Here is a 20322-nt window from a genome sequence, read left to right as displayed (position 1 = left end):
GACGTATTTGTAGTTTGTCCCTTGAATTTTACTTTTACCCGTTAAAGATTAAAGAACCAACTTTACTTTTGACCTTCATTCATTTCTTTGCCACATAAATAAAAAATTAGAAAATTTTTAATAATGTACCATCTAGCATAAGAAATTACATCTACGTATCTATATTTTTAAATTACATTCACATAGCCACTTTTCAAGATATACAACAATATACAAAAATATACAACTTTATTTATATACGCCCATTGTAGACAAATGTATCAACCTTATACAAGAGTGTATAATAATGTATAAGAGGTATTTATACATATGTTTACGCTGGTATACAATATTATACAAACTTATGCAAGAGGTTTTTATACATAAGAGGTGTTTATAGGGGATAGGATGAAGAAGACGAACCTCTCCAGTGGAGATCCAGTGGGAATCCGGTGGAGATCTGGTGGGAATCCGATTGAGATCCGGTGGTACAAGGGAGAGGATGAAGGAGACGACCTCTCCGGTGGCGATTCGGTGTAGATCCGATCGTACAACGAAGAGGATGAAGAAGAGGACCTCTCTGGCGGCTACATCAGGTAAAAAAAAATTTGGCTAAACCGGGTAAGTATTTTATCTGAATTGGTATAGACTATAAATATCCCTAAAAAATTTTGTACCCCTCCTATTAAAATAGAGGAAATATATCTTCCATGCCCATTTATATAATTCGAACAAAAAAATTGGTTACAAAAATTGTGTTATTTTATTTAAAAAAATTGTAATATTTTAACTGATCTCCTATAAAAATATTCATATACTACAAAATCATTGAGTGAATATTGAACGACAAGAAATACTTGTGGTAAAGCAGTAAATTCACAAAGGATTATGATTTTAAGTTTTCGCTAGCAATGTTGTCGACGCCTCGAGAACTTTGCTATCAAGATTGATACTTTGCATTACCCGCAAGCTCTCCTTTGTGGGGACATAATAATAAAATATCACGTTGATGTAGTCATTTTCATAATTATTTTGATATTTAGGGACCTCTTGAGTTCCTTTTTTCCTAATTCTTTCTAGAATTGTTTGAAAAAATATCCCAGTTCATGAATATAATCAATCACTCAAAAAAAAAAAAAAAATCGAGTAGCCATTATCCTCTTTCGACTAACAAGTTGTTTTAGGACTCCAAGGAGATTTTTGGACTTCAATCAAGAATCAAGTGTTTTTAGGATTCCAAAGAATTTTTTGTACTTCAATGGTCATTCATGTTTGCCACTACTAGTATGCTAATTCAACCAAAAAAATTCGAATCTCCTCTTCTTCAATTCCCATGGATGAATATGTTAAAGACTAAAATATCCCGATGAAGATGGATTCGTGCTAGTTTTCCATCCATTCTCAATTATTTTTGATCTGTTTAATAGCAGCAATCGTGAGAATAATTTGGTGTCCGAGAGGTCACAAGTCGCAATCAATTCATAAGGTTACTCAGTGAAAATTTATATGGCCTTGCATATGCGGATTTAAGTTGTTCTATGGGTTCATTGAATTTATTGTTTTCAATTTGAACTATATATACACTTGTTAAAATATATTAAGAATATAAGTATAATAAGATTATACTCATTCTGCACTAATTTCGAATTTTCAGTTCGCTTAGTCTATTAGATTTAATTTTTCAGTTCGCTTACTCTATTAATCATTGAATTATAACAACACATCCTTTCAATAATTTATTCTCACTGAAGTGATTGTTGACAAATTTGTGTATTCTTCAAATCTTTTTTTTTTTTTTTTTTTAAACTGAATTTGTATTCTACAAATCTTATCCAATATTATAGTCCGACCCATCTAAATCAAGTCATAATGCTGCGATTTGAATGAGGAATTTGACTAAATAGTTGTGCTCCCAAAAAAATGATCGACGAATATATACTACAACAACAACAACCCAGTGAAAGTTCACAACGTAGGGTGCGGGGAGGGTAGAGTATACAACGGGGCTTTTTCTACCAAGGTAGGACGGTACATTTCCGAAAGGCCCAATTTCGATAGAAAGCGTAAAAGAGGTCGGATAAGGCAAGAAATGAAAATAACGAAAGTGACTAAGCCATGATGAAGCAGTTTGCAAAGGGACAGTAGCTACCACAGATAAAATAAGATAATTAAAGTCAATAAATAACAGATAGTAGCAGAAATCAAAGCACAAGAAACTATAGCGCGATAATGCGACTACTAATATGAAAGGATAAACGAGACTAGCTACTAGCCTTCTACCCTAATCTGAGTCGTCCATATCCTCCTATCTAAGGTCATGTCCTCGGTAAGCTGTAACTGCGCCATGTCATCTAATAACCTCTCCCCAGTACTTCTTCGGCCTATTCCTACCTCTTCTGAAACCGTCCATGGCCAACCTCTCACACCTCCGCCTTTGGGGCATCCGTGTCTCTCCTCTTCAGATGCCCAAATCATCTCAGTCTCGCTTCCCACATCTTGTCTTCCATCGAGGCCACTCCCACCTTGTCTCGAATAGCCTCATTCCTAATCCTGTCCCTCTTAGTGTGCCCACACATCCATCTCAACATTCTCATCTCGGCAACTCCCACCTTGTCTCGAATAGCCTCATTCCTAATCCTGTCCCTCTTAGTGTGCCCACACATCCATATCAACATTCTCATCTCGGCAACTTTCATCTTTTGAACGTGAGAGATCTTAACTGGCCAACACTCCCCCCCATACAACATAGTCGGTCTAACCACCACTTTGTAGAATTTGCCTTTAAGTTGTGGTGGCACCTTCTCATCAAATAGCACTTCGGAAGTGAGCCTCCATTTCATCCACCCTGCCCCAATACGATAAGTGACATCATCGTCAATCTTCCCGTTGTCTTGTATGATGGACCCAAGATACTTGAAACTACTTTTCTTCTGGATGACCTGGGTACCAAGCCTTACTTCCATGCCAGCCTTATGAGGTGCTTCACTGAAATTGCACTCCAAGTGCTCTGTCTTGGTCCTACTCAGCTTGAACCCTTTAGACTCCAGAGCTTGTCTCTAATCCTCCAGCTTAGCGTTAACTCCGCTACAAGTCTCGTCGATCAGGACTATGTCATCCGCGAAAAGCATACACCATGGCACCTCATTTTGAATTTGCCGCGTCAATCCATCCATCACCAAGGCAAATAAAAACGGATTAAGAGCTGATCCTTGATGCAAATCCATCACAACTGGAAGTATTCTGAGTCTCCTCCTACTGTCCTTAGCCTGGTTTTGGCTCCCTCATACATATCCTTGATCACCTTAATGTACGCCACAGGTACACTTTTAGCCTCCACGCATCTCCATAGGACCTCCCTTGGATCTTTGTCGTATGCCTTTTTTAGGTCGATGAATACCATGTATAAGTACCTCATCCTCCCCTATACTGCTCCACTAATCTCCTTACAAAATGGATAAACACGTAGTTAAGCGTCCCGTCATGAACCCGAACTAGTTTTCTGAAATAGACATGCCTCTCCTCACCCTTTTTCACACTTTCATATTCTAACCACTCACCCTTTTCCACACTTTCATATTCTAACCATTATGTATAATGGTTAGAATATAAATATTTTTGATCGATTGGCTAAATATGTAACTTCCCTCTCATGAAGGAGAATCATTTTTTGGTGCGGACTGCCTTTTAATAGCACTGGTCTTTAATTTTAGCCCATCAAATTAGTGGTCTTTAATTTTAGCCCCTCAAATTGGTGGTCTTTAATTTTTACCATTCGCCTAATACCCCAAGGTTCTAGGTTCGAACCCTAGCTCAAAAAAAAAAAAAAAAAAAAAAAAAGAGGAAAGACTTTCGCAAGGTAGAGTATTGCACCTCAGGTAGAATTTTGAATGCAAAACTCTTCCTACAGGCAGAGTTCGCAAAACTCCTGCAGGCAGAGTTTGCAAAACTCTACCACACATGCAAACCTCTGCCTGAGGCCTAACTTTGCTACAAAACTCTACCTTGTGATTTTTTTTTTTTTTTTTTTACTGAGCCGAAATTCGAACCCCCAAACCTCATGGTATTAAACGAAGGGAAAAAATTAAAGACTACCAATTTGAGAGGCAAAAATTAAAGACCAGTGCCTTTGAAGGGTAATCGTTCAAATGACCTGAGGAGAATAGGCCTATCGACGGACCATGGTCCGTGGATCAGTTAAGAGTCAATACTAACCTGGTCTTGGACAGCTCATGCTAAAACAGGCCAGAAGTGATCACAAGCCTAATTTCAAGTAGAAGTCCAGCCCTATCGAGAAGGACTGGACTTACTCAAATTTTAAAGTTGTAAAATTTTCACAAACAGCTACCTTTTAACTCTTTCTAACAACCTATAACTACATATTCTATATTTACAATTCGTAACTAGAGGAGCCTATATTTATCTAGTAGTCGGGTATACCAAAATATAGCATAAATATAGCGGAAATACGAACGCGAGTTTTCTTGTGATCTATATTTATGGAAACAAAATCTGTTTCAATTTTAATTAGAATCGGTTATATTGTTCCCTGATTCACGCAAATATCCTCCCATTCCATATCTGATTCCATATCTCATTCAAACAGCTAACAAATTCAAACAAATTTGAATTCAAACGAGACAATCATATTTTTAACCAAAAATAAAAAGGTTGAAAAACCTTTGAAAAATAACAATATCAAAACGGTGAACATAGCTTGATTATCACGACGAATATATATTTGATTTCATCAAGTTGAGTTCATAATTGAGGTAACGATTTTTTCTTTGCAAACTTTTTTTTTTTTGTTCGTCTTTTCCGAAATTGTTTTAGCTAAATTGAATTTAACACATTCTTTGTATTCGAAAACAACGGGATAATGACAAGCGTAAGCGCGTTGATCCGTCATTCTGGTTTTGGAACGATCGAAGCTTGTTTTGTGAATTACAAAATTGTTATCGGAGGGGGAGACTTTGCCTTGAGACATTTTTTTTTTTTTTTTTTTAAACTTTTCAAGGCACACTTTTAGTTAAGGCATACTTTTGGTTATACCTTAATTAAAAAATCGCCCCATAAGGCGTAATTCTTAAGGAAAAGTTTTGCCCCATAAGGCAAAACTAAATTATGCCTTGAGGAAAAGTTATGCCCCCTCCGGCATAACTTTAGTTTTCCTTAAGGAAGTTATGCGGAGGGAAAGACTTTGCCTTGAGACATTTTTTTTTTTTAAACTTTTCAAGGCACACTTTTAGTTAAGGCATACTTTTGGTTATACCTTAATTAAAAGTACGCATAAGGCATAATTCCTTAAGGAAAAGTTTTGCCCATAAGGCAAAACTAAATTATGCCTTGAGGAAAAGTTATGCCCCTCCAAAGATAACTTTAGTTTTTCCTTAAGGAAGTTATGCGGAGGGCGAGACTTTGCCTTGAGACATTTTTTTTTTTTTAAACTTTTCAAGGCACACTTTTAGTTAAGGCATACTTTTGGTTATGCCTTAATTAAAAAGCCCCATAAGGCATAGTTCCTTAAGGAAAAGTTTTGCTCCATAAGGCATAACTAAACTATGTCTTGAGGAAAAGTTATGCCCCTCCGGCATAACTTTAGTTTTTCCTTAAGGAAGTTATGCGGAGGGGGCGGACACTCCTCCTCCGGCCACGCTCTTGCGAAATTATTTCTTTATTTTATGCTTGAGCGGGGGTTCGAACCCAAAACCTCAGGTATCCAAGCTAAGGGCAAAACTTAAAGACCACAAATATGAGGGGCAAAATTTATTTTGGGAATTAGATTTGAAACGTGAGAGAAATCAATGAGTAGTTAATTAGAGATAAAAAAGGAAGTTGAATAATTGAAAAACTGATTTGAAATTGGATGAAAGTAATGGATATGGTGAATAATGGCGTCTATTTAGGATGAAGGAGAGAGACACGTTTTTTTTTTGCTTAAATTTAGGGGAGTGGGAAGTTATCAGATGAGTGGTAAAAACATGGTAGCTATGTGAAGTAAATATGATATATTTTAGCTATTAAATATAATTATTGAAAAGTTTAGTTATGTTCCATAAATAGGTAATAATGGAACGTATGCCAAGTAAATTTTACTTTAAAGTAATTACTGTAACCAATGGTCATTTAACTACCTATGAGTTTTTTTTTTCTTCTTTTTTTTCTTTTATTATTTAATGATCAGAACCTGTCGAACCTATGAGTTTAAACAAAAACTAAGTAAATGATAACAAACTTATTAAAAACAAATAAATGACTACAATAATGGGACATCCCATTTACAAGAGGTGGGTAAGATCAAGTTTAGGCAGGGGCGGATCTACGTGTAAGTGAGGGTGTTCCTCGGCAAAAAATTATAGTGTATATATAGGATAAATTTTCTGTGTTTATGTGCATATATTAACTTTTGAACGCCCTCGACAAAAAATTACAGTGTATATTTAGTTTTTTTTTTTCTGAACACCCTGAATGAAAATCCTGAATCCGCCACTGAGTTTAGGTGACAGGACTTTAGTGTGACAACGTAGTTACTATGGAAAAAATGAGTCATAATTGAGTGCTCGCATCAAAGTAAACTACTTAATATGTTAAGAAGAGCTTATCCCAAACATCTCTTACAAATTTTGATACTCCAACAAACAAGAGTTTCATTAACCGGACGATTATATAATGAAATTCTTATAGATAGTTTAAGCATTTTGTCTTTGATTTTTTGTCCGATATTAGTATTAAGGCTCGATTAAATTTGAATTCGCGCTGGAAAGTTTCCCTTACGAATGCGACTTCATATTCAGGATTCGAACTCGAAAACTCTGGTTAAGGATTAAAAATTATTATCATTTACCATAATTAGTTTGAACGTTTTGGTTACTTTGGAACATAACTCTGCATAAAATTTATTATAGTTGAAGAGACCAGCTTAAAAAGTTACACTAATTATCTTGTTGCATAAAAATGCTTAATATTAGATATGGTTGGACTTAGGGGTGTACAAAGCAAACTGACAAACCGCATCAAATCGATAATCCGAATCAAATCGAGAAAAAAAATCCAACTAGTGGTTTGGATTGACTTGGTTTAGTTTTAAAAAGAAAAACCCGAACATTATTGGTTTGGTTTGGTTTTAACTAAAAAAAGCCAAACTGAATCAAACCAACATGATATTACATTTATAAAATTTCAAACATATTTTATACATAAAAATATTTATTTATAATGTAATTTATAAATGTTTCTTTAACTTTTTCATAGTTTTTTATCATATTATTTCAAGCTTGGAATTAGAATTTTGAATGGTCCAATAAATTTTATAGCCCAATGATATTAGTAACTCAAATAAAACTCAACAAAAATCAAATCAATACTAATGCTAACAAAAGTAATTCATATCTAACACTGAAATGACAATAATATTGATATCTATTCTTTAGTTTTATATTAGTTTAGAAAGTGAAAATACATAATTTAGTTTTAATTTTTTTCTTTAATATCTAGTCATGTAATTAATATTTATTAGCCGTACTTATTTTAGCATGACTTAGTACTTTTAGATTATGATCATTTTCTACATGCCTTATAAATTAGCCGTATTTATTGTAGCATGACTTAGTACTTTGAGATTATGATCATTTTATTTTATGCAATTTAATTAATTTTTTTCGTTGAATATTTTAGTACAATTTCATTTCTCATCTCATGTTTTGTGTTGTTTTCTTAATAAATATCTTAATTAAGTTGTCATATTTTACTAGGACTAAAGAAATATTTTGAAGTACAAGTTATATGTTTTGTATGAAAATTTTATCGGAAAAAACTCGAAAAACCCAGAAAACCCGACTTTTATTGGTTTGGTTTGGCTTATAGATTTAAAAACTCGATGCAATTGGTTTGGTTTGATCTTTAAAAAATCCGAACCAATTCGATCCATGTACACCCCTAATTGGACTAATGGCCGAGCAAGCAAAAATGAAAATCAAGATGTTTTCTTGGATATCATATTAGGTAGCGTTTAAACAATCTATTAAAAAATATCAGTAATAAAAAAGCTTCTTAAAAAACAAATATGTGTGTAAATATAAAATGTTAATTATTTACATAGAATAATTTTTATTAAAACTAAGTCATTTTTGTTAAATCATGCAAAATATTTGCCAAAAGGATTAGTAATATCTCAAAAATATAAGTTTAGGGACGAAATTGACAATATCCAAAGGAAATTTACGAGTGTCGGATTCTGTCGACCCAAAATTCCTTCCGTCGACGGCATTCATCCGGTCGCCGGAAGGAACAACGGATAGGAATCCCGTCGCGATATAATCAAATTTGATAGATTGAAAGCTGGAAAGGGAGGGAGACAAAGGGGAATAATAATAATAATAATAATGATAACTCGATCGAATTTGGCGGAGCAGCTGAGAGAGTACCAGATTCGATCAAAACACGATTGGGCATCCCTATCTTTCTTCTCCTCCACCTCTAATCTCTCTACCTCTACTAGGTATTCATTTCTCCCTTTTTTCTACATCTACATTTTAAGTTTTTGGAGGATTTGTGTTTGTCAATTATTTATTTTTATGATTAAATTTGAGATTTTGGATGAGAGGTGTAAGAAAGAGCAAAGTGTCTTGCTAAACTTTTTTGTCCTGCGTTTTGCGAGAGGCTATTTACACTAAAATTGAACCCGTGACTTCTTGATCACATTACAATATGATATACGACAGAAGAACTTATTTGTGGGAAAAGTTTCATATGGCTATATTGAATTGCAAATGCTTGTGTTAACATAGTTTCAGCACAATTAGTCATTTAGTTTCAAAATTTACAGTGAAAGATAATGAGATTGAATTTTCAAAATTTAGCCAGATGACAAAGTTTCTCTGGCTATATCGATATGTAACTGCTGAAGTTTACTATGCATCTTCCATTCGTCAGTATTCATTTCATCCAAAGCCAGTGGGGGAGGTAGGAATTTCACTAAGGTGATTCAAAATATAAATAAACACACGAGATTCAACATCTACATAAAAAAATAATTTGTACTTGTATATGCAGTGTAATTTTTTGACAAACCAAACCCACTTGCAGTACCCTAGTTCCGCCAGTGTCCAAAGCTTTGATTATGATCCCTTCACATCAGCTAAACTGGAGTTGAGTTCCAAGCATTGAATCTTGCAAGTTCAACTTTTTGTGTGTGAGCAAGCTAAATGACTGAAATCAAGGCACTGGAAGTAACAACCCTAAAAGGGCTAATGAGAAGTTTCTAAAGCAAATTGTGTACATTATTATGCAGCCATATCTCGTCGATGTCTTCCCTGATTCCTTACAAATGGTTTGACGTTCTCAGTTGTGAGGATGCATTCCCATGCATTCTCTTCGGGCTTTAGAAGCCGGTAATCTTATCTGCAAAAGCTCTAGTTAGTGCAATTTGAATAACAGGCTGATTTGACACCCAACCTAAACCATCGATTAGTGATTCCATCATATGTCGCACAAGCACCTTCGCACTAACATGCTCCACTGCTTTAGATGTATCTGTATCTAGACATCCAGAAAAAAAACAGTCCATCATTTGTTTAGAGGCTGCTTCACCCAGAGCGAGTTCCGGGACAAGTCCCAACTTTTTAAGACTATATTGAGTGAAATTTGCCGTTTAAAACATATGAAAGATGTCACCGTTGACTCATGCAGAAGTCAGTCGTAATTTGATGTTGAATGGAAAAGAAATCAAAAGCATCTATCATTGTAGGACTCAGATTTCCTCCAAGGCTGTAGCTTGAAAACTTTTATAGAAGACTAAAAACGTATGGGATTAGTGTGAAAGATTTCTTAAAAGATAGAACATTAGTCCACGTGGAGGCTGCAAATGGTAGAATGGATAAATGATCAGCTCATACCTCCTTTATAGCTTATAGTGTTGCAATTCATTAAGAGCGGATTGGATGAACAACGAATGAATTGCATCTTTTGGCTTAGTCCTTGAGATGCTTAGATTTTCTTTGTAAGTACGTTTGCAGCTTACTTTTGTGGAAGAACTAGTAGCACGTTACTTGATTTTGTCCTTTTCTCAACAATTTAGTTCCTAGATTCATTGCAACTCGGATTTTTTGTCAACGGGTTCTATTATCAATGCTTACTTCTGACTATTTGTTTTGTCTGAGCCTTCTTTCTCTTATTTCTTTTTTTTTTGTTTGCTTTGCAGAGCGGATATTGTCATCTTTGTAATATGTGAACTGGTTATTTTAGCTCTCCTGGTTTTCTCTGTAGTTTCGCTCTACTTCAGTCATCTAAAGCTTGCATTTATCTTAGTAAGTGTTGGCTTGCTATTGCTTGTATGCGTGACAATTGCAAAGCAAGTTACAGAAGCCAGGAAGAAGAAGCGAAGGATGCTTCTTCCGTTATCAATGTAGAAGTGCACCAATGGAGATTCTTTTCGCTATGCCCAACCAATTTTTTAATGTGAAATCTCAACAAATAATTGTCTTTCTTTCTATTTTTCTTTTCTGAATTCCTTTTGTCACAAGTATTTGAAGTCAAGGCAAGCTGATTAGGTGATGTAGACGTCGAGATTGTGTGACATCAGAGCTATTTTTTGGGTTATATACTTATAGGTGTTTGGGCTGGTTGATAAAGCTTCATGTAAGTTTAGCCTTAAGTCCTACAATGTAATTCTCCTGTACTTTCATACTTACATTTTATTGTCACGATGAAAAGCTGTCAACAATGTTCCCAAATCATGAAGGACATTGATCTTTGAAATACAACTTTGTTTTCCTTAACAAGCAATAGGATTTTTACATACTACAGAGTACATGAATAGCATCTTGCACATCCTGTTGGTTGGCTGCTGTAAGGTTCATTTTCTACCCAGTTTCCACCAATAAAGTTACTAATTAGATTTTATCTATTGTCTTCACTGGGCCTTGAAGAAATGGACATCCATACCTTGAGTTGCTATTGTCCATATAGCACCAAATACCAAAACAACACTTAGAACCAAGCCTAAAAGTTCAAGTGACCAATTAACAAACCAACTTGAAGTGTATCTCTTAGGTTTCTTGATCATTATCCACATTAGACATGGATATGCCAAAGTAACTGCCAAAGCAATGCCACCAATTAAGCCAGCCAAACTTGGCAAAAAGGGAAGTGCGACTGATATGAAAAATGCTAGGCATCCAAAGAATACCCTGAATCCTGTTCTAAGCCACCAAGGACAGGGTTTATTCTTGTTGCTGGTGTACCTAGACTCCAAATTGTCAAAAACTGGCATTGCATAGATTTGGAATGAGGTAAGGCAATGGACTACTATCAGGAAACTTGTTATCCCTAGAATTGCTTTCGAAGTATCTTTTCCGTGGTACTTGTACAATGCACTCAGCATTCCTCCATTTGGCATCTGCCATGATAAACAAAAGTGTTGTTAATCTTCTACTTCTATTCATTCTTTGTAAGGTTGACGGAATGTCTATAACAATTACTAAAATTTTAGGGACAACTACGTATATATACATCTTAAGGAGAAATATTTACGAAACGTGACGATAATTTTATATTTACAAAACATAACATTACAAACCCTATACAAAATATGCTTTTTAAAAAAAAAAAAATATTTTTTTATTTTTAAAAAATTTATTTTTTATTTTTTTTTTAAATATTTTTTTCGCTCAAATATTTATGTATGAAAGTTTTATGAAATGTGTATATCTCGCTTAAGGCTTAAAAAGTTTGCTCAAATTTTAGTGTATGAAAACGGTATGAAAAATGTATGAAATGTATATATCCCGTTCAAGACTTAAAAAATCCGCTCAAAATTGTGTGTATGAAAACAGTATGAAATTTGTATCTTGCTCAAGTCTTAAAATTTCGCTCACATTTTTGTGTATAAAGTTCATGTTAGATTTCTGTAAAATTAATACAACTACAATAATATTGTATACAACTTTGATACAACATTCAACACTTAAAATAATCGCTCAAAATTTTTGTGTATGAAATGTGTATATCTTGCTCAAGGCTTAAAAAGTTCGCTCAAATTTTATGTATGAAGAACGTATGAAATGTGTATATCTCGATCAAGGCTTAAACATTAAGCTCAAAATTTTATGCATGAGAATGGTATGAAATATGTATATCTCGCTCAAGATTTAGAATTTCATTCACATATTTCGTATATAAAGTTCATATTAGGTTTCTGGAAAATTAATACAACTACAACAACATTGTAACAACTTTCATACAGTATTCAAGGCTTAAAGTTTTCGCTCACAATTTTGTGTATGAAAATTATATTAAAAATTTCGCTCACACATACACAGTTCATACATTTTTCATACAGCTTTCTTACACAAAAATTTGAGGTAACTTTTTAAGCCTTTGAGCAATTTTTTTTTTTTAAAATATATATATTTTTTAAAAATAAATATTTTCTAGAAAAAAAATTAAAAAACGAAAAATATATGAAAATCCGTCATGTTTCGTAATATATTGTAATGTTTTGTAAATAAGAAAAACTATCGTCACGTTTCGTAAATATTTCTTCTTAACATGTATATATACGTAGTTTTCTCAAAATTTTAAGGCTAATTGGCACAATCAGTGGCCTTGTGTTCCGAAGTTGGCCACTTTCTCAAAATTAGACAAGTAGCATGAAGTCCAAAAGTGGCCACCTTGTATGAAGCTTAAAAATAATATTCTAGACTCTCGTCTGTTACACTTCTTCTTAGTTGCTTGGCTACAATAGAAATTTGGTTTTCCGCTCTATTATCACTATGGCTTTCAACCTAAGTGGTAGCAACTTCAACTAATCTGTAGTTGATAGCCAAGATCAGTTTGTTTATTTATGTTTTCTCATTTGACTCTCGTCTCCGACTATTGGGGGATCCCCTTCATATGGTAGACATTCTTATCGGATTCAATTGTATTAAAGAGACGAAATCATCGAGGTATTCATGTATATAGATATAATCCATGTAATCACATATCAAAACTATTCAGACCATGGATTTAATTTTTTAAAAATGGCCAAAATTTTAAAACAGGGACACAAAATTTGCCATATGCTGTAAATAATCCGAATTGTGCAAGACCTTACCAGGTTTCCATAAGCCCAGTGGCCTCCAATTGCCGGTGGAAACAAACACAAAGCAATGATAGAATATGAAAACTTGACTCCTTTCCACATTGGCACATGAGAAGGGTTCTTTAAGTTAGAAGGCATTGTACCCTGTGACATACCAACCAATGTTAAAACTTTTATAGTACTATATGATAAGTTGAATTTGTTAAACTGCCAAGTCAATTAACATATCTGTATCTCAAGAACAAGATTATGGCCCCTGAATGCAAAAGCTATCGTTGCAATAGCATTCAAAATGCTACATATTCTTGCAACATCAGATTATTTTCAGCAGGTTCAAAAGAAACACCTTGTGGCCTTTCTTTAACAACAGAAATTACCCATGTTAAGGTACAATAAGTCACAGCAGAGATCGAACCAATGAGAGAAACTCCAGCAATGGAATTTAAATTAGGAAGCGGAGCAAGAATTATGGCTGAGAGAGTGAACGCAATGTACCACTTTATGTGTAACGCACGTACCACCTGATAGGTACATTGTTGGAAATAGGGCCAATAACTTCCCCTGCTTTTCACCTACACAACACTCCATAAACTTAATCCAATTTTCAAGTAGGAAAAATAGGAATATATTTTCCTATTTTACACAATCAGATCAATTATTAGATAATTACAGGTAACTCCTTTGATCAATGGTTATGGATGCTTACCGAAGGCAGCCTTAGAGAGGCGAAGATAGCGGCTATAGCGCATGCCAGGGACAGATTCATGAAGTTGGATCAGTAACCAAAGTGTGTATAATTGCCACTAGGGGTGTTCACGGTTTGGTTAAAAACCGATCCAAATCAAAAATCAAAATCAAAATCAAAATTAAACCCATATTTACTTGGGTTAGGTTTGGTTTGGTTTTGAATTTTTAAAAACTGACAATATTTGGTTTGCTTTTGGTTTTACTAAAAGCAAATTGAAGAAAAAAACCGAACCGAACCTACAAATTTTATACATAATTTTTATAATTAAATATATACAATATATTGGTTTTTATAAATACTTTTAAATAATTTATAAACTTTTTAAGCAAAGTTTTATTATCTCTAATAGGCTAATGAACTTTATACTGTAAGCTGATTCTAAAAAAAAGAAATTCATGAATTCAAACTCATTTATTCGAAGAAACAACTATATGAGATTTGCCTAGATTTATTCTTTGTATTTCTTATAAACTTTATTCACTTAATTAAAATCATAAATCTTAAGACATTTTCTCCATAATGCAAGAAACTATAGCTACCTCAATAAAAGGGTAATAACGGATTATAAGTTGGAAAATGATAAAAAATTCTCTCATAATTGTAGGAAAAAAACATGAAAGATAGAAATACCATTAATTTTCTTAAAAACCGAAAACCCGACCCAAAGCGACTACAACCAAACCGATGGATATGTATTATATTTGGTTTTGTTTGGTTTTAATAATTTTAAAAACCGACTAGATTGGTTTGGTTTTGGTTTTATCCTAAAACCGACCCATGAACACCCCTAATTCCCACATAAATATTAGCGACAGGCTTATTATCCCCCATATCCAACAAGTTTAACAAAGCACAAGCTAATCAGTATGTATTACAGAAAAACAACATTTATTATAATGGAAAATATTTTCAAAAAATAAGTCGTTTCTTGATGCTCCCTCCATCCCATATTACTTGTCCACTTTCCTTTTTTAAAAGTCAAAGTATATAAACTTTGACCAATATTTTGAGATATATTCTTTCACCGTATCAATATGAGAAGAATTGCAACTTGTAGTACTTTTTGTGCAGTTTTTGAATATCTAAATATTACTTTGAAAATAATGAACCGATCTAATTCAATTTATCTCCGAAGATTAGCAACTTGACCCTCAAGATGCGAAACAGGACAACTAATATGGGACAGAGGAAGTATTTGGTTGCTAGAATACAATTGCCACGGTTTCCACCAAAAAGGGGAAATACCTTCCTCATTTTTGGACGGACGTCATTTTCCTTCATATATCCGAACTTCTAACTTCATGTCACTACTTAAAAAAAATATTTAGTAGGAGGTTGGACATGAATTGAGTAATATTTGAAAAAGAAAAAGAAGAGTATTTGAAGTTGAAGTTGTTGTAGAATATTCAAAATAATACAATGGAGTAACTTTATGCAAGACAAATTTAATAAACAAACTAAAGAGAGAAATCATGAAAGAGAATTCAATGTAAAACACGGAATGAATAGGCAAGGCGCTTCCAGGAAACTATCTTTAGGATAGTAATTTCCCCCACACTGTGCGAGTGGTTAACGGGAAAGTCCATCCCCAGGATACAATGCCTACTCTAGAAATCAAAATTTTACTCTTTGAATTCTTCTACCACAAGAAGTCAACCCAATAGAAAGGAGGAATTTCGACGAGAAGAGGAGTAAATATAATTTGGATGATAGCAGTAATTGGTAAACGTCTCTCATAAAGAAGGAGAGGATTTATGGAAAATAAAGAATAGTTTTCTGGAGTGGAACTAAGAATTGTTTTTTCACTTCTCACGTTAGTTTTTAAAACAGAAGTCTTGGACTTCTTTTTAAAGGAAAACCTTGAAAACCTTCTAAAGTGGAATTGGTTATTGAATCAAAAGACACAACCTTTCTTTAAGGGACACAACTCTTTAGAAAAGCCACATAAGATAATTACTATTATTATTAAATAATACTTATATATTTTAATATATATAACAATCCCCCACTTATTATTTAATAATGATATGAGGACTCAAAAATGCACGAAAGATATTATTGGGTATTTGTATAACACATAACTAAAGGTAGCTAACCAGCCTTGAACCTTTAGAATGAATATGAATATAAAATCCATATTCGTATTATACATGAGTTCTTGTTCTGCAATGGCGGCGCCGATTAATATGGGCCTTGCGCTCAATCCTGTTCAGCAAGTTCTCTAGGATTCACCATTAAAACCCCTAGAAAGCGGCCTCTCACTTTCTTACTTGCATAGGCAATCTCATCAAGGGCGTCCACAACCGCTCTGTCACCCCTCCTTAACCTATGAGACTGTTAAGGACAAATTAAATTTCATCCTTCTCGTTGTGGAAAATCAATGCATATAGTCAAACATGGGCTTTAAAGGAATAGCAATTCATTTGTATGCATTATCACCCCCACTATTCCTTGAGTATACTTATGCACCGGAAATGTAACCTTGGCGTTAACTCTTAGAATATGAATTTCTAGTTATAACTGGCATTCACATGAAAGAGTAGACGCCATTCAATATTATCTCTTTTAAAATGGTAATAGCCCAATGTTTCCCATGACTACACTATCTTCTCACATAATAAATGTTTAATGAGAAGAACTGTCAATATTTGATTGTAAAACTACACTTTATGTAGTATCACAATACATAAGAATGGTTAGCATCCCTTGTGTGGCCACACTTTATATATTTACCATTCTCTTCTTTATTTCTCAAAAAGCTTTTAATATTTGATTAGCAAGAAAATACTCACCAGGAAAATATTACTTTTCATCAAAAGAATTAAGAATTATACTCTGTGATTGTGTCTCATAAGTACTTACCGAAAGAATGAAAAAGAGATTTATTCTCTACGAGAAGACTTTATCATTCTTCAACCTCGCCAAGTAATATTCATGGTGAGTCATCAATCTTGTTCATCAAGCACATGTCAATTATCACTCTTTAATAATAGGTACCTCATACCAAAAGAATATTTCACGAGGATTACTTAAAATAAAAATCTCAAAATATAGTGGTTCCCAATTAGAAATAATTGACTCCTTGTTAATTTTAGCCACATTTCATTAGTTCACATTAATAGATAATCTCAAGTCTAGAAAAATCCCCAAAATTCAGATTATTCATTGTCAAGCATAATACACAAAGGAGTAAGACTTTATGTTTCTCTCAAGAGATATCAACGTTATGTGACAACTTTCAAACATAAATATGATCCATCCAATTTTTGTTGTTCCACAACTTGAAAGTAAACCCCACATGATCTTTTTGTAATGGACTAACAATTCACTATAAGCATGTCAAATATGTTATTCCTAAATTTAACATGCATTTCAAGATTATCACAAAGTTGATCATATCTATTCCAACATTCATGAAACACGTTCCACAAAATCACAAAAATAGAAACTCATAATTAAGTAGAGTTAAGTAAGTAGAACCGGTCTTTTGTTGCTTCCTTCATTATTCATTGCTTTGTCAAAAAGTCGTCTCTTTTATTGTACTCTTAACTCATTCACTCCTTCGACTGTGACTGTTTTCGTTCTTTCTCTGACTTCATATGAGAAACTACCCTACGATTGAAATTCACTTCTTAAGAGGCAACCATCTCAGTTCTTCCATCTCGGACTGTTTAATATTTCCTGCAGAGAAATAGTGCATTCACACTTTCAAAGTCAAAAACGTTAGTCTTTCTGCTATATGATGCATTGATAAATATTATCCATACAATCATCCTCTTTTATGATCTCATAGTAACAAATAAAATTCAGAGTCAACAAAGCACTCTAAGCATATTGCTTTATTTCAAATAAACCCTACTATCACCCTGCTTCTTCTGAATAAATAATCAAAAGCATACAATCAGCAAGGCACTTCCAAATAATAAAGGTAGAGATTTAGAAATTGAACCACTACCATTTATGGTTCTATTGCATGTATCTGTCCCCTAAGATACCCCAAAAGTCACAACGGATGTGAATAGCAACGTTAGTTACTTCCATTTAGTGTACAACTCTACCACCGCTTTTGTTTTTGTAGCAAAATCATATTTTTAAATCTAGTGCTACGTGTCACTGCATAACTTCTGCAATCAACATTTCACACTGCAGTCAAATGTATAGAAAAGTAAGTGCAAGTGCACTTCTCGGATAACGACATTATTCCTGGAAACTGAAAATTATCAGCGCTGAAGTTCATAAGCATTTATTCATCATCATCAAGCCATCAATTTGTAGCGTGTTGTTTTCATCCTTTGCCAATATCTTCTCTCTTTAAAATTTTGAATTCTTCAACTCATCACATCTACGTGTTCTTGCACAACAAAAGAAAAACCCCATTAAACAGGAAAATTACTATCCTAAAATTGTTGTAAAATATTCAAAATAATACAATGGAGTCACTTTATGCAAGACAAATTTAATTAACAAATTAAAGAGAGAAATTATGAAAGAGAATTCAATGTAAAACACGGAACGATAGGCAAGGCGCTTCCAAGAAACTATCTTTAGGATAGTAATTTCCCCCACACAGTGCAAGTGGTTAACGGGAAAGTCCATCCTCAGGATACAATGCCTACTCTTGAAATCAAAGTTGCACTCTTTGATTTCTTCTACCACAAGAATTCAACCCAATAGAAAGGAGGAATTTCGACGAGAAGAGGAGTAAATATAATTTGGATGATAGCAGTAATTGATAAACATCTCTCATAAAGAAGGAGAGGATTTATGGAAAATATAGAATAGTTTTCTAGAGTGGAACTAGGAATTGTTCTTTCACTTCTCACGTTAGTTTTTAAAACAGAAGTCTTGGACTTCTTTTTAAAGAAAAACCTTGAAACCCTTCTAAAGTGGAATTAGTTATTGAATCAAAAGACACAACCTTTCTTTAAGGGACACAACTCTTTAGAAAAGCCACATAAGATAATTACTATTATTATTAAATAATACTTATATATTTTAATAGATATAACAGAAATTGTGTTTGGACATTCATTTCACTTGAAAAAAAAAGTAATTTGTGAGTGGAGAAACATTTCACTTGAAAAGTGGTCAAGATAAAATTTTCAAATTTGAAAAACTAATCTTCAAAAACTAACTAAAAAAAAAAACATTCTAATGTATCACCAAACAATATTTTTAAAATATTTTTTTTAAAAGGAAAAATAACTCATGTCCAAACGGCCCTTAATTGCTATTACCAACTTTAGTACTCAAAATTCGTCAAAACACTTCCCTTTTACTGATATCATTAACAATCTTTAATAAATACTCCCATGTTTCTTTGGAAAATATTTGCCACGCTCTCACTAACCACCACGAAAATCATTTTCTAATAAAGTAAGTTATTTTTCAGAAAATAACTTTTGTCACGCCAAAAGTACACCACCTGTGTTTCTTTACCCCTTCCGAGAAAGAAAATCATGAGCTTATGAAAAAAAAAATATATATAACAAAGATTGATGAAGATAACAAGACATACCATCCAAGAGTAATAAAAGCAAGGGGAAGAACAAGAGCTTGGACTCCAAGTCCAGAACTAAGTGTATGAAACGCAGCATAATATGCATTCCCACTTCTTGACTCAGTAATTGGAAGCCAAGCATCCTGAGGATCATGAACCTTTGTGAGCTGACCAATTTCTCTCATATATGTTAATGCTTTCTTCATAGGACTGGCTAATGGGCTCATTAATATTTTTTTGCTGAAAATGGACTTTTGGGTGTTTTTGGAATAGTAGATTAATCAAGAAGATGAGGAGATGGCGTTAAAGAAGCTGTATTTTTCAACTCTCCATTACTTAGTACTGTTGATGGACTCATTTTGATTACTTCTACTAACTCACTTCCCATAATCATCTTTGTAATTGCACAAATTTCTATTGCAGTTTGGTACCCATTATATAGGAAGAACTTTCGAATAAGGTGGCACATTTTGAAGTTTGACCAGACCCCACAACTTAATTTGTCTGTTGTTACCTACAAATTTACTGGTAGTGTAAGCAAACCGTGGTGAATACGTTTTCAGGTTTATTTACTTGGTACTTGTACATTTTTGAATTAGATATATAATAGAGTTATACCTTTGTTTCATAACCCCTTTTACATTTTATACTACAATCCTTCCTTTTTAATATCTTCCACAAGAATGACATCTTTCTATATTTAAAAATTCCTTAATTCTAAACCTTCAATTTACTCTTAATAACATGTTTTTATATCAAAATAAATGTATGTTCATACAAGACAACTTCTAGGAGTACTTTTGGTATGCGCCAAAACCAATGGCGGATAGATGGTAGCATTTAGGGGTTCAAACGAGCCCACTGTCTTTTACATGGAAGATAAATATATGTATATGAAAATTATTAAAATTTCATTAAGCAGTAACTTTTGAATCCATAATTTTAAATGTACAATAAGTTTGTGCTAAGTACCAACTTAATTAAAGGCTAAATATATTGAGTTTAAATCTTGGATGT

At 33.5% G+C, this 20322-nt stretch overlaps 1 protein-coding gene and 1 pseudogene across 1 annotated transcript in view; one reads left to right on the top strand and one right to left on the bottom strand.

Moving 5' to 3' along the window:
• Positions 1 to 8317: 8317 nt before the first annotated feature.
• The window catches only part of LOC132033058 (uncharacterized), a 35358-nt gene continuing 23353 nt past the window's right edge, over positions 8318 to 20322 (top strand). Inside the window, exon 1 of the mRNA XM_059422913.1 lies at positions 8318 to 8473. Within this exon, the coding sequence (XP_059278896.1) occupies positions 8358 to 8473 (116 nt within the window). The 5' untranslated portion in view covers positions 8318 to 8357. The remainder of the gene's footprint in view (positions 8474 to 20322) is intronic.
• On the bottom strand, positions 10644 to 19724 carry LOC132033057 (lysine histidine transporter-like 8; annotated as a pseudogene).

The sequence above is a fragment of the Lycium ferocissimum genome, chromosome 10 (assembly GCF_029784015.1).
Source record: "Lycium ferocissimum isolate CSIRO_LF1 chromosome 10, AGI_CSIRO_Lferr_CH_V1, whole genome shotgun sequence".
In the NCBI taxonomy this organism is placed as follows: Eukaryota; Viridiplantae; Streptophyta; class Magnoliopsida; order Solanales; family Solanaceae; genus Lycium; species Lycium ferocissimum.
This window is presented reverse-complemented; position numbering and strand designations above follow the sequence as displayed.